The following is a 27,083-nucleotide window of genomic DNA, read 5'->3' on the forward strand; positions in this document are numbered from 1 at the left end:
TCACCGCTGCGGCCTCTCCCGTTGCAGAGCACAGGCTCCGGACGTGCAGGCTCAGCGGCCATGGCTCACGGGCCCAGCCGCTCTGCAGCATGTGGGATCTTCCCGGACCAGGACACGAACCCGCGTCCCCTGCATCGGCAGGTGGACTCTCAACCACTGTGCCACCAGTGAAGCCCAACATAATGCTTTTGTGATTAATCTTTGTTGTTGCTATATCAATACATTCCTTTTATTGCTGAATAATATTCCATTATATGGATACACCACAGTTTGTTTATTCATTCACCCATTTGATGGACATTTGGGTTGTTCCCACCTTTTGGCTATGGTGAATAGTGCTGCTGTGAACATTTGTGTACAAGTCTTTATGTGGACATTTGTTTTCATTTCTTTTAGGTAAATACCTGTGAGTAGGATTACTGGGTCATATAATAAGTATATGTCTGACTTAATAAGAAACTGCCAAACTGTTTTCCAAGGTGGCTGTACTTCTTTTATTCCTACCAGCAACGTTTGAGAATTCCAGTGACTGACCCTGGTGGTATAGTCATGGGTTGTGTATGGATGTGTGCAGATGTGGGCAGTGGCTCTGGGCTCATGGAGCGGAGGTGCAGATGGTCAAGGTTATTCGTCCACCATTGGGCTAGTGTGCTTCACACCATCTCCTGTGACTGCCCAACCCTGGGGCTTTTCTTGAGGCAGAGTAAGTAGCCCCAGCAGAGCCCATTTGTAGCCTCATGAACCACATTCTAGATGTGTGAGCTAAGGGCCCAGGGCTTTTCATGAGTCATAGTTGTTCTATTTGCAGTATTTTATAAGTTAAGACTATTAAGGCATTGTTTCCAGCAGATCCTTAAACCAATTTGATAGATTTAGGGGGATGGGCTATGGGGGAAATCTATGTCTTGTCCTAGGATGAATCATGTTCTGTGTTTCTTACCTATCAATAGTTTCATGGACAAACGTGAGGCAATTTGGAAAGCTAAAATAGATGCTAAATCTGAAGCCAGTGTTTTATGGTTACTCCCTGTCTCACTAGATTCAGGGTCCACACATCACATGGACTTCTCAGTAACCATTAATATTCTAGGATTCCTGGGAAACTGGGCCTTAGACCTCAGATGTTTAAAAACCTTTAAGAGATCCAGCTGCTCAAACCACATGTGGAACAGAAAAAGAGTAGCAGTGAAACAGAGCAGGTGCTTTGGGCATTTTTCTTTCTTCTGACCAGGCTGAAGCCACTAGAGAAGAAACTGATCTGGGGTGTAATCCTTGGGAAGTTGATCCTTCATTTTCCCATAGGGATAGGGTCTGTAAGGGACCCTAGAACAAAAGCTGCATTTCTTTGTCTGAAGCCCCAAATGTAAGAAGTATGTTGTACAGAGAAGCCATAGTTATCTTCATATTGAGAGATTGAACATAATTGAAATCAAAGAATCACAAAACAGGACTTAACCTTATTATGTGCAATGCAATGATTTTTACTGTTTTTTCCTATTTGATTAAAACAAACTGCTGGTTACCAGAAAACTGGAACCCAAAGGGAGCAGGGACTTGGAATCTTCCTCCAAGCAATTGAATGGCAGAACTGGGACTAGAATCTGGCTCCACCTCACTACAGGATCAGTTTTCTCCCTAATTCTACCATTTAGGAGTTTCCTCTGTCATCAGGCTTGGCACAGGCAAGAAAGGGCCTTATTTTCCTTGTCTCTCTACCTAAGATGATGATTCTTCTCCGGGGAGCAATGTCCTGTGGACTGCCAGAGTTGGGTGCTGGCGGGAGGGTTGGCAAGGTTCCGTGTCAAGGTTCCAGCAGCTAATGAACACACAGGAGACCTGGGAGAAGGAGGTATAGACCCTCACTGGGCTTTTCAGCCTCCAGCCACACCCACGAACCATACTCCAGAGAGCTGCCATGAAGGACCAGTTTTTGTTTTGGATTTTTCGCTGGAGGTGGGGAATGGGTAAGAGAGATGTCTGGAGAGAGATTTTTTTTCTACTTAATTGAATACATTTAAGGAATCTTGAACAGAGTTGGAAAGGGATTGCATTGGTGTCAGCATTGCTGTAGTAACAAAAGGAGTTTTACACGTTTATGAAAGGTTTGAATTGTGTTTCTAAAGTCTGGCCCATGGGGAGCATCTTGTGCTTTCACAGTTTAATAATTATGGTACCTGGTTCTTGCTTGGGTACTGGCAGACCGATCATGAGTCAGTAGCTTTCCTTTGGTGTTGCTCTTACTCAAGATGTCTTTTTCACTACTGAAAAACTGGTGTGAACTGGTCTCTATAAACCTAAAGGGCTTGCGTGGCCAAGCATCTCAGAGCTCCACCTTCCGGAGAGAGTCTGGAATGGCTGGAAGGTACTCATCCTTCGAGCTGATTGCCTGTGTTGTGTCTTGGGACTCCTCACAGCACATGCCCTCCTGAGGGCTTCTGTAATGAGAAGGTAGTGCCAGGTGAGAAATCAGAAGCTTTGGTATTCTGCTCTTTGCATATAGGAAAGCTTATTGATTCCTAATCCTTGAGTCCAATGGGTGTTCTCTCTGAAAGGAAGAGATTAACACCAGCTAAACTCTTTATTTATTTATTTTTAAAATTAGTTTATTTTTTGGCTGTGTTGGGTTTTTGTTGCTCCGCGTGGGCTTTCTCTAGTTGCTGCGAGCAGGGGCTACTCTTCGTTGTAGTGCATGGGCTTCTCATTGCGGTGGCTTCTCTTGTGGTGGAGCACAGGCTCTAGAGTGCACGGGCTTCAGTAGTTGCGGTGCATGGGTTCAGTAGATGTGGCTCGCAGGCTCTAGAGCGCAGGCTTAGTAGTTGTGGAGCACGGGCTTAGTTGCTCTGCGGCATGTGGGATCTTCCTGGACCAGGGCTTGAACCCCTGTCCCCTGCATTGGCAGGTAGATTCTGTACCACTGCGCCACCAGTGAAGTCCCTAAAGAGGCTGCTTTATAAACAGGAAATATAAATACATGGTGAAAGCACTGTCACAGGACAAGATAAATGTCCCATATACTTTACTTTTTTTTTTTTTTGCTACGCGGGCGTCTCACTGTTGTGGCCTCTCCTGTTGCGGAGCGCAGGCTCAGCGGCCATGGCTCATGGGCCCAGCCACTCCGCGGCATGTGGGATCTTCCCGGACTGGGGCACGAACCCGTGTCCCCTGCATCGGCAGGCAGACTCTCAACCACTGCGCCACCAGGGAAGCCCTGTCCCATATACTTTTAAGTGCTATACCAAGGCAGATGTGCCAGAGACCTTGGGCCCCAGAGGCAGCTGTGTGGGGGCATCCAACAGATTGAGGTTCATTTGGAAACTGTGGCTTCTTGTCCCTAGCCCTAGATGAGTTTCCTCAGCTCCCAGAATCAGCTTCATTGTTTCCAACAGGGAGAGAGGTGTCTACCTCATAGAGAGTATCCCGAGGACCATATGAAGTAAGTTCCTATAGTGAGCCTAGCATAGACTGGGGTGCTTTACCCACCTTAGAGGACAGTGGGCAAATCTCCAGCCAACCCATTCTCACCACCACCATCTCAGTTGGAGTCATGGGAGTTGGAGGAGTTCCCGGTAAGAAACCAGTACAGATACTGAAATGTAGCCCAAGCCCCGTTAGTAGTGCTAGTGGCAACTGTGTAGTCTGTAAATTATAGACAGAAAACAGAAGGAGGTTGACAGACCCTGAAACGGTCCACAGGCGCATAGAGGTGCGCTTTGCTGAGATCCAGTGTGCTTGGGGATCTGAAGTCAGGTCTAAGTTCCTGGATCTCAGTGAATGAGACCCCTTAGTGCCCCAAGAATGCAGCTTTGGTTTAAAGGTGTGCCCCAGCTTTTGGAGATCTGGATAGAACGGATAAAAATAGTTGGTGACCTAGAACACTGTGTATCTTTTTAAAAGGAGTTAGCCAGCCTTGATCAGTTGTTTTTCGATACAGACGTTAATCATTAAAGCTAGGCCCAAGCTCCACTGCTAATAAGGTTAATGGGGCTTGTCTTTGGCCTTGAGCAGGGAAGTGTGTGCACCCTGGGGGAGTAAATCTTACTAGATGGTGCCTAAGTAGGTTTTCCCTTTAAATGCATTTTATAAAAACATAATTAACGGGCTTCCTTGGTGGCGCAGTGGTTGAGAGTCCACCTGCCGATGCAGGGGACACATCACACCGGTTCGTGCCCCGGTCCGGGAAGATCCCACATGCCGCGGAGCTGCTAGGCCCGTGAGCCATGGCCGCTGAGCCTGCGCGTCCATAGCCTGTGCTCTGCAACGGGAGAGGCCACAATAGTGAGGGGCCCGCGTACCGCCAAAAAAAAAAAAAAAAATTAACGACCAAGAGTGAACCCTAATGTAGACTATGGTGCTGTATCAGTGTAGATTCATCATCATATGTAACAAGTGTACCACTCTGATGGGGGGTATTGATAATGGAGGAGGCTGTCCATGCATATGCGGGGCATATGGGAAATTTCTGTATTTTCTCAATTTTGCCGTGAACCTAAAACTGCTCTAAAAAAATAAAGTCTATTAAAATATATTTATATAATTAATGGAGGGACTTGGATATAAATTACTGTAAGTTTAACAATTTTATTAGAAAATGGTAAGATTTAATCAGGATATTAGGTTTGAAATTGTGATTTTACCTAAAATAACAATTTCGTTGTCGTGGCTTCGCGGTAGTGGCTTTCTAACGCCTGGTGGGGTGATTGGGGCTCTTTCGGGGTCCCGCAACCAGTCCCTGCCAGTCGGCTTCGGCCCGCGGGGGAGAGCTCTGGCTGCTTGTTTCTGTGGGAGGAGGCGGGGCCGAAGTGGGCGGCGTGGGCGGGACCCCGCGGGAGCTCAGGCTGTTTTGTCTTTCTGCTGGAAGAGGAGGGCTAGAGTCTCTAAGGCGGTTCCTGGCCCTTTCCAACTCCGTTGTCACTCTTTGCTTCCGGCAGAGCGTCCTGGCCCACACAACCGAGGAGCTGAGGCCAGACAGACGGACGCACGGACAGACGACAGAGGACGCGCTGGCCGCTGCACCCCGCTGCCTCCCCCTTCTCCCTGCTGCCTGCACCTGGAGGATGAGCCCAGCCTTCAGGGCTATGGACGTGGAGCCCCGCGCCAAGGGCATCCTGCTGGAGCCCTTTGTCCACCAGGTCGGGGGGCACTCGTGCGTGCTCCGCTTCAACGAGACGACCCTGTGCAAGCCTCTGGTCCCGAGGGAGCACCAGTTCTACGAGACCCTCCCTGCGGAGATGCGCAAATTCACTCCCCAGTACAAAGGTGAGCCCCCAGCTGCTGTAGGGGTCGCCAGCGCCTGGCAAGGACATGCAAGGCATCGCGGCCAAGGAAAGCCCAGGCAGCCATCCCCGGAGCCCTCACCCCTCCCACTCACTCTGTGTTTTCCCTCCTCCTCCTCTTGGCCCTCCGCCCAGCACCTCACACCCTCAGTTTTCAAGTCCTGGTAAGATTGCTCAATTCTGTTTTGTTTTGTGGGTTTGTTTTGAGTTTATTTTTGGTGGAAGTGTAGTTGTGTTTTATGTTCAGGTGTCTCTTTATCTCGGTAACCCATAGTCCCCCATGAGGAGACATCCGGGGAAGACTTTGGGAGGATTTTACCCAGAATACTTGCCGCCTGCTTTTTGTCCTCCAGGAAACCAGAAGCCCTGTTGATTAGGTAGGCTGGGAGCAGAGTTGAGTCAGATGGAATGCAGGAGTGGGAGGCTTGTGCTGATTAGCTGAAGCCCTTTGCTATTACGGAATGTCCCCGAAATGGCTATATTACGGCAACCCTTTAATTCACATGTGGTGACTCTTCCTTTTTATAATGCATTTTGGTGGGGGTGGGGGGGAATCAGCAGCCAACAGCATGGTGTGGTCTTTCCTGGGGAGGGCGGAGATCCTTTGTAAATCAGGAAGAATCCATTAAGGAAATTAATTTTAAAGTTGCATTACCTGGTTATGCAAAAGACTCTTGAACAACTTGGGTTCTTCTGGAACTGTTGAAACATGCTCTTTGAAGACAGAATGTACTGGGCATCTCTCTTTGTACTCTGAATATGCATGTGTGTTGCGGTCGGGGTGGGGGAGTTGGGGGCCCTCACTTGGTCCTTCTCTGTTGTTTTTTCCAGGACAAAGCCAAAGGCCCCTTGTTAGCTGGCTGCCCCGCCCCCATTTTTTTCCCTGGTTCTTTTCCCATGGCCACAGGAAAATGTGGTCCCCTGAATTCCCCACCCCGGCTCCTCTGCGCCCAGAGCCAGGTACCACCTCAGAAGTGTCGTCTCTCTGAGCACGCATTCCCCTGCAGCAAGGACTGAGCAAATTGAGTGATCCCAGGCCACAGAGGCCTGGGAGGAAAGGTGTTCAGCCAGTCGGCTGTAAGGCACTCGTCGGCACCTGCTGAAACACTTTCACCTGACAGCCCCCTCCTCAAAGACTGTCTAATTACACATGGCAGGTTCTAGAGACTCGGGGAAAGCTGCTTTCAAGGCCACTACGCGTCTGTGCTCCCAGCCCAACCCTATTTGCCTTGTGTTCATTTTGTTCTTTTGTGACATGAGACTGCAAAGACCAATAAAGCAATATATTCAAGAAGGGCAAAAGGCTTGGGGTGCCCAGTGGGGGGGCACTGCAAGAAGCCTTTGCTAGGGTGTCTTTTGTGCTGTGTGGTTTGTTTCGTTTGCTCCTTTATTTTGTTTTGCTTGCCCAGTCTTCCCTTACCATTGGATGCTTCTTACCCCTCAGGCAAATCTCTGTTCAGGCTCTGCTTTAAAGCAAGCCTCAAGGCTGTTGGAGTTTCTGTTTAGGGCCTTAAAAATTCCCACAAGATATAAAGAGCAAATGTTTTTACGTCTCTCTTAGGATTAGAAGAATTACATAAAAATTAATAAACATTTTCAATGATGGAAAAATGTGTCTTGTAATTCTTTGGCTCTTGCCTTGTTGAGTGCATCAGAGAGGAAGACTCTCGGCCATGTTTGCTCCTTAATTGCTTGTCTTGTATGGTGTCATCTTTTCTAGATGTTTTGATATTTGTTAGGTTTGCAGATGAGTTTGGGGCCTCTGGCAACATAGAGACTAAGGAACAGGGTAAGAAAAAAATAAACGTTACAATCATGTTATTTGTAACACATCTTCCTGTGGAATTAAAAGTCCTCTCTGTTCCTCACCCTTCTTCCAGGTGTGGTATCTGTGCGCTTTGAAGAAGATGAAGACAGGAACTTGTGTTTAATAGCATATCCATTAAAAGGGGACCACGGAACTATGGACAGTGTAGATAACTCAGACTGTGAACCAAAAAGTAAGCTACTAAGGTGGACAAACAAAAAACATCACGTCCTAGAAACAGAAAAGATCCCTAAGGACTGGGTGCGCCAGCACCGGAAGGAGGAGAAGATGAAGAGGTGGGTATAGACTGAGAGGAGACTGAGCTCCGTGGGAGAGGAGGGATCTCAGTTACAGCCCAGTCCCCTAGGGCTAAGGACTCACACTATGGACTTATTAGTAGGTACCTCGTCACTCAGTGGTCAGTTCCCACATGGTGTGCCCAGCTTCTCTTTAATTGCCTCTGAGTTATATCATGCTATTTCGGGTAAAACAACTGTAGTGGCAGCTGTAAAAAAGTTTCAGTCACTCACTCCTCCTGCATCTGCCCTGTGCCAGGCCCTATGTGGCATCCTGGGGATGTAGCAGTGACCCAGACAGAAGCCATCCCATCACCTCAGGTTGTTCACTGATAGTGGGAGACAGAATGGTCAGTTGGGCATCCCCAAATCTTGGGGATCCCCGTAGGCAGAGCGCTCCAAGTGCCACACCTTGGCAGAGCTTGTGAAAAGATAAATTATATATATATTAAAAACGTAGCTAAGTAAGTTGACTTATTCTCATGGAATTTCAGTCTCCAGCATTCTGAGTCAGGGAACCTGGATGTTCCAGAAGCCAGGGGGTGTACTACCTAGAAGAAGAGGGCAGTGAAGGCTGCCTTGCAGGGTGCGGGCTGGAGGCAGAGGTTGTTCTTTCATCGAAGGTTTTCCTTACTGTAGAAAAACAACTGTAGAAAAACAGCGAGCTGACACCCCCCCCCCTTTTTTAAAAATCAGCTGTCTTGGGACTTCTCTGGAGGTTCAGTGGTTAAGACTCCGCACTCCCGATGCACAGGGCATGGGTTCGATCCCTGGTTGGGGAACTAAGATTCTGCATGCTGCGCAGCCTAAAACATTTTTAAAAAAGAAAATAAATAAATAAAGATTAAAGTTTCTAAATCAATCAATCAACTGTCGAGGTATAATATACTATGGTAAATGAAGTGTTTACTGTGTGCACTAAAACAACCACCACATCAAGGTATGAAACTTCCTATCACTCCAGAAAGTTCCTTCATGCCTTTTTTCCCCTGAGTTTTTATAAGACATTATGATTTATTGGCTCCTTGTCTCTTTATAGCCATAAGTTAGAAGAAGAATTTGAGTGGCTGAAGAAATCTGAAGTCTTGTACTACAGTGTAGAGAAAAAGGGGAATGTCAGTTCCCAGCTTAAACACTACAACCCTTGGAGCATGAAGTGTCACCAGCAACAGTTACAGAGAATGAAGGAGAATGCAAAACATCGGAACCAGTACAGTATCCTTTGTTCATAGGGCATCTCTGCCTTGGGGAGAAGGGAGGGCAAGTGAGAGGAGACCCTATGAGCTTGCAGAGCGAAATTGAATTTTTTTTTAGTCATGGTTGTGCTAGGACACCCTAGGTGGTAACTGTGGGCATATATTACTTCCCTCGGGGCCAAAGGCTGGTCTGGGAGTGCAGGTGCTGGGGAGGGAGTCTGATGGGTTCCTGGGGGTCAGGGGCACCTCATGGAGGGACCAACCTGCACCCGGGGGGCTTTAGCCTGGAGTGCAAGGACCTGGTTCGTGTTTTCAGACTCCTACAGAAGTCCCCAAATAGTGCTTAACTGCCAGGGTCTGTGGTGGGGTAGGACTGACCTTTCAGTCTGGTTCACCAGGTTAGCACGTGAAGAAAACACAGGGTCCTTTCTTTTTTTTGGAGTAGGGAACCTGGATGTACCAGATAGAATAATGCATTGAACCTCGTACCAGTCACCAAGGTTCAGCAGTTGGTTAACCCAGTCATGTCAGTCTCCTGTCATGACTGTCTCTATACACCCAGCAGCCCCCAGCTGGACACTCTCTGAAGCAAGTGTCAGATATTTCATTTCATCTATATACACCTCAGCATGTATCTCTGAAAGATAAAGGTATTTTAAAACATTAATACCATTATTACTCCTTGAAAAGTGGACAGTAATTCCTTACTATCAAGTGTCTAATTTGTGACCCCATTTTCCTAATTGTCTCATAAATATTTTTGTTGATGATTTGCTTGAATGGGGATCCAAATGAGGTTCACACATTGCATTTGGTTGAAATGTTTAAGTCTTTTAAAATACCCTTTCTGGTTTTTCTTCTTGGAAATTTCTTGTCAAAGAAACTGGGTCTTCTAGAGTTTCCCACCATCTGGATTATACTGATTACATCCTGTGGTGTCTTTTACACGTTACTCTTTCCCCTCTGTTTCCATTGAGTTGATAATTTTATCTACAAGCTTGATCAGATTCAGGTTCAGTTTTGGGGGGGTGGGGGCAAGAATCTCTCAGAGATGGTATTGTAGCTGTCCATCTCTCAGAGATGGTATTGTAGCTGTAGCGAGGTGTTTTGTTGTCTTTCTCTTTTGTATTGCAGTTGCCTTAGAGCCATTTTTTCATTAGGTGATTTTCTAATTTTGTCATTCCTTTTTCATTCATTAGCTGGAATCCTTCTGTAAAGAGAAACTCTTCCTCATCAACTATATGCTTATCCTGAGGTATAGTTCATATAGGAAAGGCAGGTTAAGAGTTTATTTTCCTTTGTTTACTAGATTTAGACTAAAGAGATGGTTTCTTAACACCCTCCAAAGGTGACCAGTGAGGTTTTCAGCATTGTTATGAACCCATGAATTTAAACATATTTGACGTGTTTTAGTCCATTGCAGTTATCTTTACTGATGCTCAAATTGTCCCATGCTTGGCAAGTGGGAGCCTTTCAAAATAGGCTCCTGAGTCATTTTGACACAATCACAGTAGTCTCTGATGGCTGTCTTTCCCATATGAAGAACTGGTACAGACTCGTGTATATTTCATATTCCAGATGTGAATTCAGTCATTCTTCTACACCAGGGGTTGCAGACTTTTTCAGTAAATGGCCAGTGAATATTTTAAGCTTTGCAGGCCATACACTGACTGCATCACAACTCTGCCATTTGTGCCCTGAAAGCAGCCATAGATGATAATGTAAATGAATGAATGTGGCTGTATTCCAATAAAACTCTATTTATGGTCACTGAGATTTGAATTTCATTCAATTTTCGTGTGTCATGAAGTATTACATACATTTTTTTTTTAATTCTTATTTTTACTATGATTTTTTTAACATCTTTATTGGAGTATAATTGCTTTACAATGGTGTGTTAGTTTCTGCTTTATAACAGTGAATCAGCTATACATATACATATATCCCCATATCTCCTCTCTCTTGCATCTCCCTCCCACTCTCCCTGTCCCACCCCATACAGTTTTTGACCTCTTAGAAATATAAGAATAGGGCTTCCCTGGTGGTGCAGTGGTTAAGAATCCGCCTGACAATGCAGGGGACATGGGTTCAAGCCCTGGTCCAGGAAGGTCCCGCATGCCACGGAGCAACTAAGCCCGTGCGCTACAACTACTGAGCCTGTGCTCTAGAGAGCCTGTGCTCTAGAGAGCTCCTGTGCTCTAGGAGCCGCAACTACCAAAGCCCACGCACCTAGAGCCCGTGCTCCGCAACAAGAGAAGCTACTGCAGTGAGAAGCTGGTGCACCACAACGAAAAGTAGCCCCCACTAGCCACAACTAGAGAAAGCCTGCGCACAGCAACAAAGACCCAACACAGCCATAAATAAATAAGTGAATGAATGAATGAATAAAAAAATATATAAGGGCTTCCCTGGTGGCGCAGTGGTTGCAAATCCACCTGCCGATGCAGGGGACACGGGTTCGTGCCCTGGTCTGGGAAGATCCCACATGCCGCGGAGCGGCTAGGCCCGTGAGCCATGGCCGCTGAGCCTGCGCGTCCGGAGCCTGTGCTCCGCAACGGGAGAGGCCCACGTACCGCGCGCGCGCGCGCACGCGCACACACACACACACACACATATGTAAGAACCAATGGACCTCCCTGGTGGCACAGTGGTTAAAAATCTGCCTGCCAATGCAGGGGGCACGGGTTTGAGCCCTGGTCCGCGAAGATGCCACATAGCACAGAGCAACTAAGCCCGTGCACCACAACTACTGAGCCTGTGGTCTAGAGCCTGTGAGGCACAACTACTGAGCCCTCGTGCCACAACGACTAAAGCCCATGCGCCTAAGAGCCTGTGCTCTGCAACAAGAGAAGCCACTGCAATGAGAAGCCCACGTGCCGCAACAAAGAGTAGCCCCCGCTTGCCACAACTAGAGAAAGCCTGCACGCAGCAGCAAAGACCCAACACAGCCAAAAAAAAAAAAAAGTAAGAACCATTCATTCCTAGCTTATAGGTTATACAACAGTGAGTGAGCAGGGGGTCATAGTTTACTGGCCCTGCTCTAGGAGCACTGGTCTGGGCACTAGGGGAGCTCATACATCCGGTCATTGTTTCTAGATCTTTTCAGTGCCCACATCTGGGAAATACATATTTATTTTAAAGAGAAAACTTTTCATGAGTTCATACTGATATTTCTAGTTCATATTTAAGACTAGGATTTACTGAATTTATTTGATGTTCTGTTTGTAATTTAGGACATTTCTATTTTTGTTTTGTTTTGCTATTTGTGTCACTTTTTTTAAAAATATATTTATTTATTTATGGATGCTTTGGGTCTTAGTTGCAGCACATGGGATCTTCATTGCGGCACGTGGGATCTTTTAGTTGCAGCATGTGGGATCTTTTTAGTTGTGGTGTGCGAACCCTTAGTTGCCGCGTGTGGGATCTAGTTCCCTGACCGGGGATCGAACCTGGGCCCCCTGCATTGGGAGTGCAGAGTCTTAGCCACTGGACCACCGGGAAGTCCCTAGGACAGTATGTTTTGGACCATGGTCCCACATCTTGCTGAGTTCAGGGAATGATGTGTGTGTCTCCCAGGCTGTTCTCAGGCCAGTTCCCTGACAAGAATTGAAGGTGTCTTTCAGCCTTCTAGCCTGGGCTGCCTGCATGGGAGATATAGCAGGATCTCTGGGGCACTGTGTGCAGGCCTTGTACCCTGGGAATGCCAAGGCCCCGTGGAGCAGCACCTTTTCATTAGAGGGGCATTGTCCTTAACCACTCAGAATTTATCTTACTGGAGAACCTGACTTCCCGTTATGAGGTGCCTTGTGTCCTGGACCTCAAGATGGGTACACGCCAGCATGGTGATGATGCTTCAGAGGAGAAGGCAGCCAACCAGATCCGCAAATGCCAGCAGAGCACGTCTGCAGTCATTGGTGTGCGCGTGTGTGGCATGCAGGTGAGAGGAGTGCAGGTGCGTGGTGTGGGCTGGCTGGGGCATCCAGGAGCTGCCATTCTCCCACCGTGGCGTAGTCCCGTTCTCTCAAAAGATTCCAGATTTGAATGAACCTGTCACTTTCTGGTTAGAAAAGGAAGCATGCTTGCATGGGTAATCGTCTCTGGGGCTGCCCTGGTTGGCTGAGTCCAGAGGCTGTGGACAGGAGGGGGAGAAAGGCAAAAAAGTTAGGCCCTCTCCACCAACACATACACTGAGCAGGGGGCTGGTGATGGAACCCAGGTCAGAGGGCTGTATCCTGAGTGGGTGTTGATTGGCAAGGACAGTGTCTCTTGTGATACTTAACAAATTAAAGGATCTGATCCAGGACTGTCATATCGCTGCCACTCCCCAGGGTCTAGGCCCTGAGATGGCTGTCAGCACCTCACCTGCTGGTCTCCCTCCCACAGGTATACCAGGCAGGCAGTGGGCAGCTCATGTTCATGAACAAGTACCACGGCCGGAAGCTGTCCGTGCAGGGCTTCAAGGAGGCACTTTTCCAGTTTTTCCACAACGGGCGGTACCTGCGCCGCGAGCTCCTGGGCCCTGTGCTTAGGAAGCTGACTGAACTCAAGTCCGTGTTGGAGCGACAAGAATCCTACCGCTTCTACTCAAGCTCCCTGCTGGTCATTTATGATGGCAAGGAGCGGCCTGAAGTGGCCCTGGACTCAGATGCTGAAGACTTGGAGGACCTGTCAGAGGAGTCAGCCGACGAGTCGGCTGGTGCCTATGCCTACAAGCCCATCGGCACCAGCTCGGTGGACGTGCGCATGATCGATTTCGCACACACCACTTGCAGGCTGTATGGTGAGGACAGTGTGGTACACGAGGGCCAGGATGCTGGCTATATCTTTGGGCTCCAGAGCCTGATAGACATTGTTACAGAGATAAGTGAGGAAAGTGGGGAGTGAGCTTGCTGGCTGCAGCAGTACCTGAGAGACTCTCTGTGTCCCAGGCACAGCTGTGCTGCGTCGGGGAGGAGGCCAGTATGGCCAGGCGGTGGCCCTTGCAGCCTGGAGCTGATGGGCAGAGGCCTCTATGAGTCCCAGCCTGAGCCAGCCCCAACCGCTCTCGGAGTCTTTATTTATTTTAACTCTCTCTTCAACATTCCACATTTGATGATGCAGATACCTCTTTCTTCCCTGAGTGTAAATGTTCTAATACAAATCTTTTTGTTAATTGTACACAGTGCTGCTGTCGTTCTTGCCCAAGGATAGGCAGCCAGCCCCCCTCCCAAACCTCAGAAACATCACATATGCCATGACCTCCACCCTGGCCCAGCAATATATTCCTTCAAGTGACCCCATCCCATGGACCCTAAAGTCACCATAGCCTCTTGGCTTAGTCCTCAGTCCCTTAACCGAGCACCCACACACATAACCATAAATGGGTCCCTGTGGGATCTGTGCTGGTCTGTCCCAGCACCCCTTATGCAGAGAACTACACTTGACTGTTGATACAGGTCTTTCCCTGCCCTCATGTAGCTTAAGCCAAAGTTGGGCAGCAGGTGTGCCAAACCTTGGGTCCAGCTCCTGTGCCACTGGTAGCAGCTAATTGGCTGGACATTGTGATGTCAGACATCCTGGAGTCAATACTGGGGCCTCAGGTAGCCACCAGGCTTTGGTCTGTTGGCAGCCATTGGCTCTGTGGTCAAGGTCTTAGGAGGTCCCAGAAGGTGGGTGGCTTGATGGGAGGGGTTGTTCTGAGCAGTGTGGTCCTCTTGGCCACACCACCTGTCACCACTCCTACGCAGCCCTGGACCCTACTGCAACCACGCTAGTGTCATCTTTCATGTGGCTCCAGCCAGGGCAGCCCCTAAGAGAGCTACTTGTGCTCTGTGCTAGGACGGTTTCAGGGAGAGGTGTGGCAAGAGGTCTTGAACTGTAGACCCAGACACCAGGGAGAAGGACACAGAACCAGTGCTAAGAAGGTAGGGTCTAGATGTCCAGTTTTAGCAGCCCCACCCCTTGCCTTGCCTGAACCTCCTAGCACCTCCTCTCCAAGGTCCACTATGCCTGTATCCACTACGTCCAAAAACAGGCCAACTGCATACACTGGCCTGGTTGTGCCTACAGCCCCTTTTCCCTGGGCCCAGGCTTCCAGAAGGGAATGTGGCTGGAGCAGCCCCGGACAGAAATGGGAGGTCCCCAGGACCCTTAGGATCTCTCCCCGGGGTTTCCCCCTTCCCTCCTAGGACTCCAAAGACCTCACCAAGTCAGGGCTGACCGGAAGGTGGGCCAAACAAGCTCTTAAGGCCACATGGTGCCCCACTCCCCATCCTCCACCAGCCCTTCTGTCTACTCTCGGAAGGAAGCATGAGAAATAAGATAACCTGGAGTTGTAAGTCCCCAAAGACAACAGAACAGAGTGATGTGATAGCGATTGATAGGGGTGGGAGCCTGCGGACTTTATACTGTGAGGAAGGGAAGTGTGTCCCAGGCAGAGGAAACTATGCAAAGACCCACGTTACAGAGGACGAGAGAAGCTAGTAGCCGAAAAGAGGAGGTGGGGTGGGGAGCAAGGATGGGAGGACTTTGGACAGAGAAATGGCCCCCCGTGGGTTTTGTTTTTACCGTCCCTCCCTCACTCTTGCTCCCCGTTGCCCACCACTGGGGCGGTAAGTGGGGTCAGGAGGCCTAGAGACACGGAGCAGACCCGGGCCCCGCGGGCGCCTCCAAGTGTCTCAAGATCCAACAACGGGACTACCCTCACGGGGTCGCTGTCCTTATGTTAGTAGGTCGGGTCCCACTCCCCTGGGGTGGCAAGGACGCATGGGACTGTCAGCATCGGACAGAGGCTCTGTCTTTGGGCTGCGGGCGGAGCGCTCCTTCGGGAAGTCGGATGGGCCGCAGCACTAGGGCTTGGGCGGGTAAAGGGAGTGGAGGGCCGGGCGGGAAAGCTGGGTCTGGGGCTCTAGGTAGGGTGCTGGGGCAGGGAGTCGGGAGCTTGGAGACGTAGAAGTCCACGGAAGGGGCGGAAAGGGCAGCGGGTTCTCGCAGGCCGCGCCGGGCCGCGCAGCCTGTGGACACTAGGGGGCGCCGCCCTTCTGCGCAGGAGCCGACACATCCTGGGGCGGGGCTGCGGCGGGCGGGCGCGCGCGCGCGCACGCGCCGTGTGTCACGGGGCAGGGCGAGCGCGGTGAGGCGCTCCCGGCCTGGCGTCCCGGTTTCGCAGAGCCTGCTGTCTCGCCTGCCCCGGCCCGACTCACCCTCATGTACCGCGCGCTGTACGCGTTCCGCTCGGCGGAGCCCAACGCGCTGGCGTTCGCCGCGGGCGAGACCTTCCTGGTTCTGGAGCGCAGCAGCGCGCACTGGTGGCTGGCGGCGCGGGCGCGCAGTGGCGAGACGGGCTACGTGCCGCCCGCCTACCTGCGCCGCCTGCAGGTGAGTGTGCCCCTCCCCGGCCCGGCCTCAGCCGCCCCCTTGACTGAGCTCCAACATAGGCTCGCAGGACAGACCCCGGCACCCCAGGCCCGCCGGGACCTCCAGCAGATAAGGAGTTTGAGAACCTGACCGTGAAACCCCAGGAGAACTGGGACCCTAAGAGCCCGTGCCCCAACCCAAGACCAGGGCCTTGACAGCCAACTCTGAGGACTCAGATCTACCAAAAGCCCAACTCTGGGACTGAGACTCCTCGGGATCCCAGAGCCATTGGGCCCCAACATCTGAACCTCCATCCGAATAGAATTCAAGAGTCAGTCCTGAGATTCCAGCACACCAAATTCTGAGCAGTTCCCCAGATCATTGAGACCCCAGAATTAATTGGCCCCTTCTCTGGATCACCAGGATCCCACACTTTTGCCTCCTTTTCCTCAGCTTCCACCACTGAGACCCGGGCAACCCTGGACACTGCCTGTTTCCTCACCATCTTCCATGCCTTTACACCCCCTCTCCCATTTGGACCTGAGAGCCATGGACACCCCCCTCCCCTAAATGACCCCCCAAGCCCTGAGACCTCAGTATCTTTTACTCTCCTGTACTCAGTCACCCCCTAAGCCTTTCCTAAGACACCTTCGTCAGTTCACTTTGAACCAGGGATCCCAGGCCCTGCTGACACTCCCTGGCACTACTCTCTTTCACAAGCCTCAGGCCCTGACTTTTCAGACTTCCTTTCTCTGAAGATGAGGGAGCTCCATCCCTCCTTGGCCCCCAGCCTGGGGTGGGGGCTGCTCCCATTGCAAGGAAGTGAGACCTCCCCATGGCGTCCCCGGTCTGGCTTTGGCCCCATTTCCTTCCAGTGGAGTCTGCAGCCCCAGTTCCTGTTTCCCCAAGAATAGTCCTGGTATGGGGGCTGGGATGTGTTGTCTCCAGCTGGTCTATTCTGATCACAGGGGGAAGGAGGGCCTGGAGCCTCCAGGTCTGCCCTGTGCCAGACACCCCCGCCCCATCCTAGTCCATAGCCTTTAGGAAACATCCTGTCCCAGCCCAGTTCAGGACAGAAATAACAGGATAAATTTGGAGATGTCATCTGGTCTTACCAGAGGGGATGGGCCCTGGTCCCTAAACCCTTGGCCTCATGGCATCTAGGAGTGTCTGGGTAAGAGTGAGAGCCCTGGACACCAGGGCTACTGGGTCCAGGGTGAGCATGTCAGACCCAGCCTCTCCGGAGCTGGGAGCTTGTTGGAGGCCTCTGAGGAAAGTCCTGCCTCTTACCCGAGGGCCCAAGAGGCCCCTCCCCTGCCTGGGCCACTGGGGCTGGGTGTTTGGGGAGGGCAGAGAGGCTACCATCTTGTCTATCTGTTGGTTTCTTGCTGCATATCTCCCTCTGCCTTCGTCTCCGTGGCTCTCTCTGTATCTCGGTGTCATTCTGACTCTCCGCTTGTGTGTGTTTCTTCCTCTGACTCTCTTCCCTTCTCTGTCTCCAAATCTCAATTTCTTTCTGCGTGTCTCCCTCTGCTTCTCTTTCTCTCTCTCTCTCTCTCTCTCTCCCTCCCTCTCTCTCTCTCTCCATCTTTCTTGCTTTCTGTGTATCATCTGTCTTTCTCTGTCCCCCTTTCTGTCTGCTGTCTCCTGCACTCTGACACGCCCCACGCTACCTGGAGGGCTTTGTTGACCTCTGAGTCCATCTATCTGTCCCCATCAGAGAAGCTTCTCAAACCCACTCTGGTGTGATGTCACCTTAGTTCTGAGGCTCCTATGTCTGATTTACCATGTGTGCCAGGGGCAGCAAAGGGTGGGAGTGGCTGGTCCCACAGCTGCCACCCCCTACTCTGTACCCCATGCCAGCCAGGCTGGGTAGATTGGACCCCTGAGTTGCTGCAGATGGCAACACAGAATCTGGGGCAGGGGCCAGGTCCTGTGCTCATGTCTGTCTTTTGCCACAGACACAGAACTGCTGCTTCCCAGTGCAGGTCTGGAGGATTCCTGGAATAGCTTGAGGGGATGGGGGCTGGCAGCAGGGGTGGAGAGAGGAGATCCCTTTGGCCTGTCCTCAGCTACCAGGGCCTGCAGAAGGCTCTCTGAGGACAGGGCCGTCCTGGAGTGTGACCTTGGTTTTGTGAAGGATCAGCAAGATCCAGAGTGATTTGTTAAGACTTCCAGACACTAGAGGCTCCCTGCTTGGCATCTCAGCCAGGCATCTGAGCCAAGCCTGGGGATAAACTAAGTGTGTACTCCTGGCCTCAAACTGAGGGTCCATGGGCTGTGGTATTGCTCTAGACCCCAGGTTTTCAGTGACATCTTAGCTGAGAGCCTCACTGTGAGGTAAAATCCTGCATGGGGGCCCAATATATAAAGCAGCAGCATGGGCCCTCCCCGTGGCCCAGCTCCCTGAGTGACGCAGTTTGAGAAGCCCATTTCATATTCTAGTTCAGCTTGCTGTGTTCACATCTGGCATTACAGGCTTCAGCTGTAGTGGTCCTTTGTCTGCCCCGGGCTCCATCCTGGGCTGGCTCTGGGCTCAGTACCTCACTTGGCCCCCAGGCCTAACTGCCCACCCCTGCCCCCACAGGGCCTGGAGCAGGATGTCCTCCAAGCCATTGACAGGGCCATTGAGGCTGTGCACAATGCAGCCATGCGGGATGGTGGCAAGTACAGCCTGGAGCAGCGCGGGATCCTCCAGTGAGTGGGGCGGGAGAACCGCCCAGTAAGCACCGTGGGGTGGGGTCCTTCAGTGAGTACTGGGGACGCCAGAGAGCAGTGTTGGTAGTGCAGAGTGGGGTGGAGCATGAGGGCAGTGGGAGGTTGGGGAGCCTGGGCTAGGGTGGGCCGCATCCCACGAGGAGCATGTGAGGACTTCGGGAGTCGTAAGGTAACTCCCCCAATAACCTCCCTGCCCCTCCCTCAGGAAGCTGATCCACCACCGGAAAGAGACCCTGTCCCACAGAGGCCCCTCAGCCCCCAACCCTGCAGCTATGACGCCGTCCACCAGTGACCACCACCTGGATGCTGCTGCTGCCGCCAGGCAGCCCAACGGGGTGTGTAGAGCTGGATTCGAGCGGCAGCACAGCCTGCCCAGTTCTGAGTATCTTGGGGCAGATGGAGGCCTCTACCAGGTACATGGTGAGAACATCCTGGGAAAGGGAGGTGGGTGGAGCTTAAGGCTTTGTCCAGAGGCGCCAGGGGTCCACTGGGGTCAGCGATGCCGCCCAGAACCATAGTCCTGCCCATGCCAAGCTCAGGGCGCTAGCCAGGTCGTACCCTCAGATCCCACTTCTGTCCTCCCAGATCCCACCACAGCCTCGCCGAGCAGCACCCGCCACGCCACCCCCACCTGTGAAGCGCCGAGACCGCGAGGCCCTACTGGCCTCCGGGAGTGGTGAGAATGAGGGGTTGGGGGACTCGGGGGGCACCCTGTACTTGGAATGGTTACTCTGCCTATGTCAGGGAACTGGGGGCTCCAGGTTTGGGGGGAAGACAGGGCATGTGTCGGGGCAGTTGGGGGTTCTGGGCTTGGTGGGAGGGTCTGGCATAGGAACTAGGCCCTGTACTGGGGGGCGGGGGCTCTGGGCTTGGAGGGGTTGGGGCCCCCAGGGGGCTGCCCTAGCACAGCATCCCCTCTCTGCCCACAGGCGGCCGCAACACCACACCCTCTGGGGGCAGTTCTGTGTCCAGCGGCTCCTCTGTCAGCAGCACCTCCCTTGACACACTCTATACCGGCTCCAGCTCATCGGAGCCAGGCCCCAGCTGCTCACCCACGCCCCCACCTGTGCCCCGCCGAGGCACGCATACCACTGTGTCCCAAGCTCAGCCCCCTCCCTCCAAGGTGCTAAACTCGGAGCCCCCTACAGAGGAGGTAGCAGTTGATACAGCCCCAGCCCCTGATGAGCTGGAAGCCCTGGGTGCACTGAGCCTGGGGACCACAGAAGAGAAGGCGCTGGCTGAGACTGCTGTGCCCAGGACCATTGGGGCAGAGCTGATGGAGCTCGTGCGGAGGAACACCGGCCTGAGCCACGAGCTGTGCCGAGTGGCCATTGGCGTCGTGGTGGGTCACATCCAGGCCTCAGTGCCGGCCAGCTCACCTATCATGGAGCATGTCCTCCTCTCACTGGTAGAGGGCAAGGTGAGGGTGGGCAACAGGGCCAGGGGCCTCCCCATCCTGGGGCCGCCCTACAGCCCCTGCCCCTTCCCCACCCTCACACTGTGTCCAGCCTTTACCTGACAGGTCTTTGTTGAGCTCTAGCTCTTGGCTTCCTTGTGCTGGGTACTGGTGACATTCGGGCTGATCCCTGAAGGAGAAAGGGAGGAAGAGTATTCCAGGCAGAGGCTCAGGCTGGACGAGGGCCATGAGGCAGGACCGAGCTTGGCTCACAGGAAGAAGTGGAACAAGGCCAGCATGGCTGGAACACAGGGGGTGAGGGAGGGAGCAAGTGGTGTGGTTGGAGGTGAGACCTGGGGCAGGTGACAGATGAGACAGCCGTGGGTGGCCAGGAGTTCTCTCAGGCTGCAGGGAAGGAATGGACATAAGGCATGAGAGAGGGCAGTGTCATGCTGGCCTTGGCAGTGGAGAGCAGTGGGTGCTTCGAGAGCTATGATGGAGGCCTGAGTGCTGACTGAGATGTGAATGAGGTATGTGTGGATCATGGGCGGGTGGGATCCTTTGCCAAGGTTGGGGCACTGGTCAGGGAGCAGGATTGGGGGGCATGAGTCAAGTCTACACGGTGGGGGCCAGATGGGCCAGAGGTCTCTCCTTAGGGCTCCATGGCTCCTGCAGCTCTGGTTTGGGGTGTGGAGAGCAGTGAGTCAGTGGGCTTGCCTGTGCTGGGACACTGGATCAAGAGGAACATGGCAGGTGGGTAGATGACAGGCCTGTCCCACTTTGTGTAGAATCAGGGGGTGGAGTCTCAGTCACATTCAGGCGGTGAGGAGTTGGTGGCCTTCCTCATGGAGGATGTTTATCCAGGTCTGGGACAGGAGGCAAGTTGTTGGAGAACACCCCATGGATGTGTCTCATGCAGAATCCTGTCCCAGACGGTTGTTAAGACTTGGGGGCAGTGGAATTACTTGGGGAGGGGGTATAGAACTGGATCAGTGCCCTTGGCGGCCTCGATGTTGGGGGATGGGCTGTGGGAGCAGGTCTTTTGTGGGAGCTTGATGGGAGCAGCGGGGAGGAGGGAAGAGAACTGGGGGCTGGTCCCCTCACCCTTCCTGCGACGACGCTGGCTCCAGGCAGCTCTGGTAGGTGAGGCTGGGGCCCCCTGCCTGACACTGGCCTGGAGCTCATGCCATGACCTCAGAGTCTAGGTTGAACTCCAGGCCTTGTGGGCCTCCTGGAGATGGTGTGGGGCAAGTGTGCTGAGCCAGACCTCTTCCTCCAGGACCTGAGCACTGCCCTGCCCTCAGGGCAGGTCTGCCACGACCAGCAGCGGCTGGAGGTGATCTTTGCAGACCTGGCCCGCCGGAAGGATGACGCCCAGCAGCGCAGCTGGGCCCTGTATGAGGACGAGGGTGTCATCCGCTGCTACCTGGAGGAGCTGCTGCACATTCTGGTGCGGGCTGGGTGCCCCCAGGTGTCCCCCACCCCTGCCCCATCCCTCCCCAGTGCTCGGGAGTCTCCCCTACTCATCCTCAGCTCACTCACATGTGGCCACCTTACACTGAGTGACTCCATCACACTTCGTCCTCCCCACAGACGGATGCAGACCCTGAAGTTTGCAAGAAAATGTGCAAGAGGAATGAGTTCGAGTCTGTCCTGGCCTTGGTGGCCTATTACCAAATGGTGTGTGGGAAACAGAAGGAAGGGGGCACAGAGGGACCTGGGTAGAGGTGGGGGTTCCGGGCATTGAGCACACAGGGTCCCCTGCCAGGAGCACCGGGTGTCGCTGCGGCTGCTGCTCCTCAAATGCTTCGGCGCCATGTGCAGCCTGGACGCAGCCATCATCTCCACACTAGTGTCATCTGTGCTGCCTGTGGAGCTGGCGCGGGACATGCAGACAGACACGCAGGGTGAGTGAGGGGCAGCTTCCTGCCAGCTGGGGAGGTTCCCGCCATCTGGGGGGCTCTGACCGCCTGCTTTGCTCCCCCGCAGACCATCAGAAACTCTGTTACTCCGCCCTCATTCTGGCCATGGTCTTCTCCATGGGGGAGGCAGTGCCCTATGCACACTATGGTAAGAAGGCAGGTCACTGACCAGCGGACCACAGGGAGCCCACAGCCCGCTGGAGGTGGGGCCCATGGCCCAAGGGGCTGGGCACCCACTGACTGTGGTCTGACTGAATGTCTCCAGGGCTCACAGAAACCCAGGGAGGCTGGGCGGTGTGGCGGTGTGTGATGGGGGGGCGGGCTGCAGACTTCCACGTGCCCCTCTCCCAGAGCACCTGGGCACACCCTTCGCCCAGTTCCTGCTGAGCATCGTTGAGGACGGGCTGCCCTTGGACACCACCGAGCAACTGCCAGATCTCTGCATGAATCTACTTCTGGCTCTCAATTTGCACCTGCCAGGTGGGGGCAGGGCCTGACGGGGGTGGCTGACTCACCATAGAGGGGAGGAGGGGGACTCTCCAGACTTAGCACCTGTGCTGTTGTCTACCCCCGTGTCCTTCCTCAGCCCCTGACCAGAACTTCATCATGGCCGCTCTGAGCAAACACGCCAATGTCAAGATCTTCTCCGAGAAGCTACTGTTGCTCCTGAACAGAGGGGGTGAGGGCCCAGGAATCTGTGTGGGGCCCCTTCGATGTCCTGTGACTCCATGACTCCTGTAACTCACTGGGGTGACTCTGGGCCCCCTCGAGGACTGCCCTGACCCCCTCTTCCCCCTGCCTTCTAGATGACCCCGTGCGCATCTTTAAGCATGAACCTCAGCCACCACACTCTGTCCTCAAGTTCCTGCAGGACGTGTTCACCAGCCCCGCTACAGCTGCCATCTTCTACCACACGGATATGATGGCGCTCATCGACATCACCGTGCGGCACATCGCGGACCTGTCGCCTGGAGATAAGGTGCCTGGGGATGGCATCTGTGTAGAAACTAACAAAAGGGAGGCATCTGACACTGAATGGAGACTAGGGCGAGGGGCACTGCTGGAGCCGGGTAAGTGTGGGAGGCCGCTCAACCATGACAGGTGTGCCAAGACCCAAGGGAGCCCGCCATGAGGTGATCGGGGGTGGGCTATCTGAAGAAAGCAGGAGTGGAGGGAGTGGTGGGAGGTGAGGAGGAGGAAGTAGAGTTTACACAAAGCCTTGGAGGCTGTGGCGGGAGGTTGTCACCCCTTCTCAGGGGCAGGGGAAGTGATCTGATTACCATCCTGAATGAAACGGAAACTGAAAGCACAGCAGAAGCGGGAGGCTGGTGAGGAGGCGGCTGCAGCTGTCCACGTGGCACGAATAGGCTGGGAGAGGAGGTCAGGCCGGGGTGTGTTGGAGGTGAGTTGGCAGGGCTTGCTGCTGGATTGGTCTGGAGCAACCAGGTGGATGAAGTGCCGATTGCTCAGGTGGGGAAGAACCTTTGAATAGAGTTGTGTTTTGATGTGTCAAGACTGAGAAGATACCTGTTGGACATCCAGGTACAGAGGACCTGGGGTGTGAGTTGGGACTGGAAAGAGACACTTTGGAGTTGGCTGTGCATAGATGTGCTGGGAAGCCTGTGACAGTGCGGTCACCTAGGGTGTGGGATGGATGGGACAGAGGGAAGCCCAGGCCTCAGCCCAGGGCACAGTCGAGGCACATAGGGAGACACCCAGGAGGAAAACCAAGAGAGCAGGAGCCCAAAGCCACGTGTATGGAGGAGGAGGGGGATGAGCTGTCTCCACAGTTAAGAGCCCGAGTGAGATGAGGCCTGAGAATGAGCCATGTGATTCGCCACATGGAGATGGGGCGTGATTCACAAGCAGCGTCCATGGACTGGAGGGAAGAGAGTCCGAGTGGGAAGTTGAAGAGAGGATTTGAAGTTGGAGGGGAGTAGAAAGGGGGAAGATGGGAGCAGTGAATGGAGACAACCTTCGTGTGTTTTTAAGTGAAGGGGAGCAGAAAAAGGTGGGGGATCACCGGAGGGAGACATGGGGTCAGGGAAAGTCTTTTAAAGGTGGGAGATGCTGGTGCATGTCTGAGTCAGAGGGAATGATCCAGCACGCCAGTCATGGAGAAACGGCTGATGTGTCGGGAGAGTCAGCCGCTGCGGGTGTCAAGTAGGTCAGGCAGCAGGGGAGGGTCCAGGCCCCCCTGGAGGGAAGGCCTCTGGCAGGAGCCAGGACAGTTCATTCACTGGGGATAGGTGAGGTGTGGGTGCCGGGGGAAGACCAGGCGTTTCTGAAAGTCTGCTTGTTTTCTGCATGAAGCACAAAGCCAACTGATCGGGCAGTTTAGGTTTGGAAAATGGAGAGAAGGTGGGCAGTGGTCCTTTCAGGAACAGTGAACGTGGCAGAGGAAAGTGGCAGGGGTGCCAGGCAGTGAGGTTTGTGGTGGGGAATGCCGTTCAAGCCTGCACAAGACTCTAATTGTCTGCTGCTTAGCTTCTAGGATTTGATTGGCAGGTGCTTTTTGGTCTGACCAGGGTTGGGAGTTAGCAGGGTGATGCTGCCTAAAGAAGGTTTGAGTATTGACTCCTCTAATCAGAGGTAAAGAGAGAAATGAGGAATGGTGAGGGGAGCAAATGGAGGAAAAAGTGCTGGCGCCAGGTCAATGGATCAGGGTCTCAGTGAGGATAAGGAGCAGCTGGGGTGTCAGATTGGAGTGGTTCTTGGAGCCGTTAAAGCCAGAGGTGCTGGGAGGGTGGGTTGGCAGGGGGTGTTGGAGATGGATTCACGGCACACGTAGAAGGCAAGACGGCCGGGTCTTACTGGGACGGATTGGATTCGGGGTGTGGGGAGAAAGGAACCGGAGGGGACACGTGCAGTTTTGGCTTGAGCACTTGAATGGACAGCAGTGCTCTTTATTAAAATAAAGAACACGAGAAAGCCTTCAGCTTTGGGCAGATGGGGAAGATCACGAGTTTGATGGTTGTTATGTGAGTTTGAGTTCTCTCTGAGATAGGCAGGAGGTGACAAGTGGGCAGTTGGATTTTCTCATCTGCAGCTCACCGGAGAGTCTCTGCAAGAGGTTTGAGTGGGGGTCACTATTTGAAGCTGTGGGTGTGAATGAGATCTTCCAGAGTGAGAGGATAGAGTGAGAAGCAGAGGGCCTCCAACAGACAGACAGCAGCCCCACAGGGGCCCAGCATTACAGGAGGGATGGGGGCTCGCTGCTTCCCCTCACCACCTCTCTGAGGCAGGACTTCCCTGGGCCGGCCGCGTTCTGGGACTGTGTGTGTCTCTGATGATTTATTTATTCACTTACTTATTCAATGACTATCAAAGGCCAGTTCTGTGCCAGGTCCACTCTGGGTGCTGGGGATGCAACCCTGATCTTCAGTGGTGTGAGGTGGTCCACAGCCCTGGGGTCCGTGTGGCTGCCAGGAGGCAGTAGTGGCCTGTCCCTGTCTGGTGGCAGTCTCAGTGCCTCCCTGGGGTCCCTGAGCTTGCCTGGTCTCCCCACAGCTTCGCATGGAGTACCTCTCCCTGATGCACGCTGTGATCCGCTCCACACCCTACCTACAGCACCGCCACCGGCTCCCCGACCTGCAGGCCACACTGCGACGCATCCTAACCGAGGAGGAAGCCTCGCCCCAGTGTCAGATGGACCGCATGATTGTCCAAGAGATGTGCAGGGAATTCCCGGTGCTGGGCGAGGCCCCCAGCTAGCACCTTCTTTTCCTCCCTTCCCTGCAGCCCTGGGTAGGGTGCAGGGGACTCGGAGGCTTGGCCCTAAGAATGTTTTGCACTGACAGTGTGAGGGGAGGTGATGGTGGAAGGGACCTAAGCAGGGGCCCCCACCTGAAATAGAGCTAATGAGAGGGGCCAAGCGCAGGATTAGGGACCACGCGCTGGGAGCTATGCTGGGGCAGGGGGAGTGTGAACTGAAGCCCCTCCATCTCCCGCTGGGCTGCCTCTTCAGCATGCCTCCCCACCCCATACACACGCACACTCAGAGTCCTGCTGCTGCTCCAGGCTGGGCCAGAGCCCTCAAACCCCACGCCCACCTGGTCTGTGTCCTGGGCTTCAGCAAGCCGTGTCCCTGGGGTGAGAGGAGGCACCTTCCGCCAGCTCCGTTCTTTGCCTTAGCTTCGCAGTGAGTGCTGCTCATGTGCTCTGTCCCCCCAGCCGCCACCCCGTGGGGGTCTCTGCCCCTCACTCCAACCCCCAGAGGTCTTGGCCAAGCTGCTTCTTTGAAAGCAGAGTCTTAGAGACAGGCCATCCACCCTGGAGCCTCACAGAATGAGGTGATGGCACTGATAAAGCCAATGACAGAATCTATTTTCTCTGTAAAAACGTAGACCGAAAAGCCATGTGTATTTTCCTGTGTGCTGCAGCTCAGCTTGGAAATAAATCACAGGCATCTGGAAACAGGCTTCCCTGTATGATCCTGAGTGGTGGTGGGAGAGGATGGTCAGGGGCACTGGGGCCTCAGGACCTCGTCACTAGCTTGCCCTGTCCTCTCCAGCCTGAGGAGGTGATGGTCCCTAACAGGCCTCTCCATCGAGGTCCCTTGAGCCCTGTTCCAGCCTCTCTTCCCTGGGTTCCCACTTCTCCTGGGCCACAGCCACAGCCACTGAGAGCCCCATGGTCCATTTGCAGGTGACTGCCCCTCCAGGCTTCACTTACATCTTTCTTTGCCTTGAATGCCGTGTCTGTCTCCCCTGTTGAAACCCTATATCCTTTACACCTGTTCTCAAATGAAGCGGCTCCTATCCAAGCCCTGGCCTCCCTGAACTCTTAGGGCTGCCCAACTGTTTCCCTTCCTTATTTGTCTTCCTCTGGATCCAGCGAGGTTCCCTCATTTTGCAGCCTTAGCGGAGATTTGGTAATTACAGTAGGACAAAAAGAATATCTCAAGAAGTGTGGGGTTAGTTGTGCACTGTTTGAGGGGAATCAGAGGCCAACGTTGGGCAAAAAACTTTTTCCTCGTGGGCTCCCCAGTTAACTAAGGCTGTCACCATAAGTTGGGGAAGAGAGTCAGAACCTGTAGGCAGATACCAGGCAGCAGTGGTTTCCATCAGTTCGTTACCCAAGATGATTCTCATCAGATTCCACACATCCAGAATCACTGATGCTGTGACTTCTTGCCACG

At 53.2% G+C, this 27,083-nt stretch overlaps 2 protein-coding genes across 12 annotated transcripts in view; both read left to right on the forward strand.

The window, feature by feature from the left end:
• The window catches only part of IP6K2 (inositol hexakisphosphate kinase 2), a 29,275-nt gene extending 15,546 nt beyond the window's left edge, over positions 1-13,729 (forward strand). For 3 of the 10 annotated variants that reach the window (XM_032648460.1, XM_032648470.1, XM_032648462.1), the window contains exons 2-6: positions 4,929-5,256; positions 7,154-7,376; positions 8,416-8,591; positions 12,334-12,509; positions 12,956-13,729. In XM_032648460.1, the coding sequence (XP_032504351.1) occupies positions 5,055-5,256; positions 7,154-7,376; positions 8,416-8,591; positions 12,334-12,509; positions 12,956-13,456 (1,278 nt within the window). In that variant the 5' untranslated portion in view covers positions 4,929-5,054 and the 3' untranslated portion in view covers positions 13,457-13,729. Of the gene's footprint in view, positions 1-4,928; positions 7,063-7,153; positions 7,377-8,415; positions 8,592-12,333; positions 12,510-12,955 lie in introns of those variants that run through there. The other 7 variants (XM_032648465.1, XM_032648466.1, XM_032648469.1 and 4 more) reach the window with 7 other exon arrangements.
• A 1,911-nt stretch (positions 13,730-15,640) lies between these two features.
• NCKIPSD (NCK interacting protein with SH3 domain) lies at positions 15,641-26,361 on the forward strand. 2 transcript variants are annotated; one of them, XM_032648458.1, is made up of 13 exons: positions 15,641-15,928; positions 18,495-18,604; positions 18,831-19,038; positions 19,211-19,301; positions 19,555-20,045; positions 21,301-21,471; positions 21,615-21,701; positions 21,790-21,928; positions 22,011-22,091; positions 22,295-22,423; positions 22,530-22,622; positions 22,750-22,922; positions 25,454-26,361. In XM_032648458.1, exons 1-13 carry the CDS (start codon positions 15,758-15,760, stop codon positions 25,655-25,657), a joined length of 2,148 nt encoding a protein of 715 aa, XP_032504349.1. In that variant the 5' UTR covers positions 15,641-15,757; the 3' UTR covers positions 25,658-26,361. The 2 variants fall into 2 exon arrangements, with proteins under 2 accessions (XP_032504349.1, XP_032504350.1); XM_032648459.1 differs by having other exon boundaries at positions 15,673-15,928; positions 19,555-19,967.
• The last annotated feature ends 722 nt before the right edge of the window (positions 26,362-27,083 follow it).

The sequence above is a fragment of the Phocoena sinus genome, chromosome 11, assembly GCF_008692025.1.
Source record: "Phocoena sinus isolate mPhoSin1 chromosome 11, mPhoSin1.pri, whole genome shotgun sequence".
Lineage (NCBI taxonomy): Eukaryota > Metazoa > Chordata > Mammalia > Artiodactyla > Phocoenidae > Phocoena > Phocoena sinus.

Bases quoted from the DNA above. Each gene is read 5' to 3' on its own strand.
- NCKIPSD (XM_032648458.1), top strand. From the start codon at position 15,758: ATGTACCGCGCGCTGTACGCGTTCCGCTCGGCGGAGCCCAACGCGCTG. The intron at 22,623-22,749 runs GTGAGGGCCCAG...CCTGCCTTCTAG, and splicing joins GTTGCTCCTGAACAGAGGGG to ATGACCCCGTGCGCATCTTT. The intron at 22,923-25,453 runs GTGCCTGGGGAT...GTCTCCCCACAG, and splicing joins ACCTGTCGCCTGGAGATAAG to CTTCGCATGGAGTACCTCTC.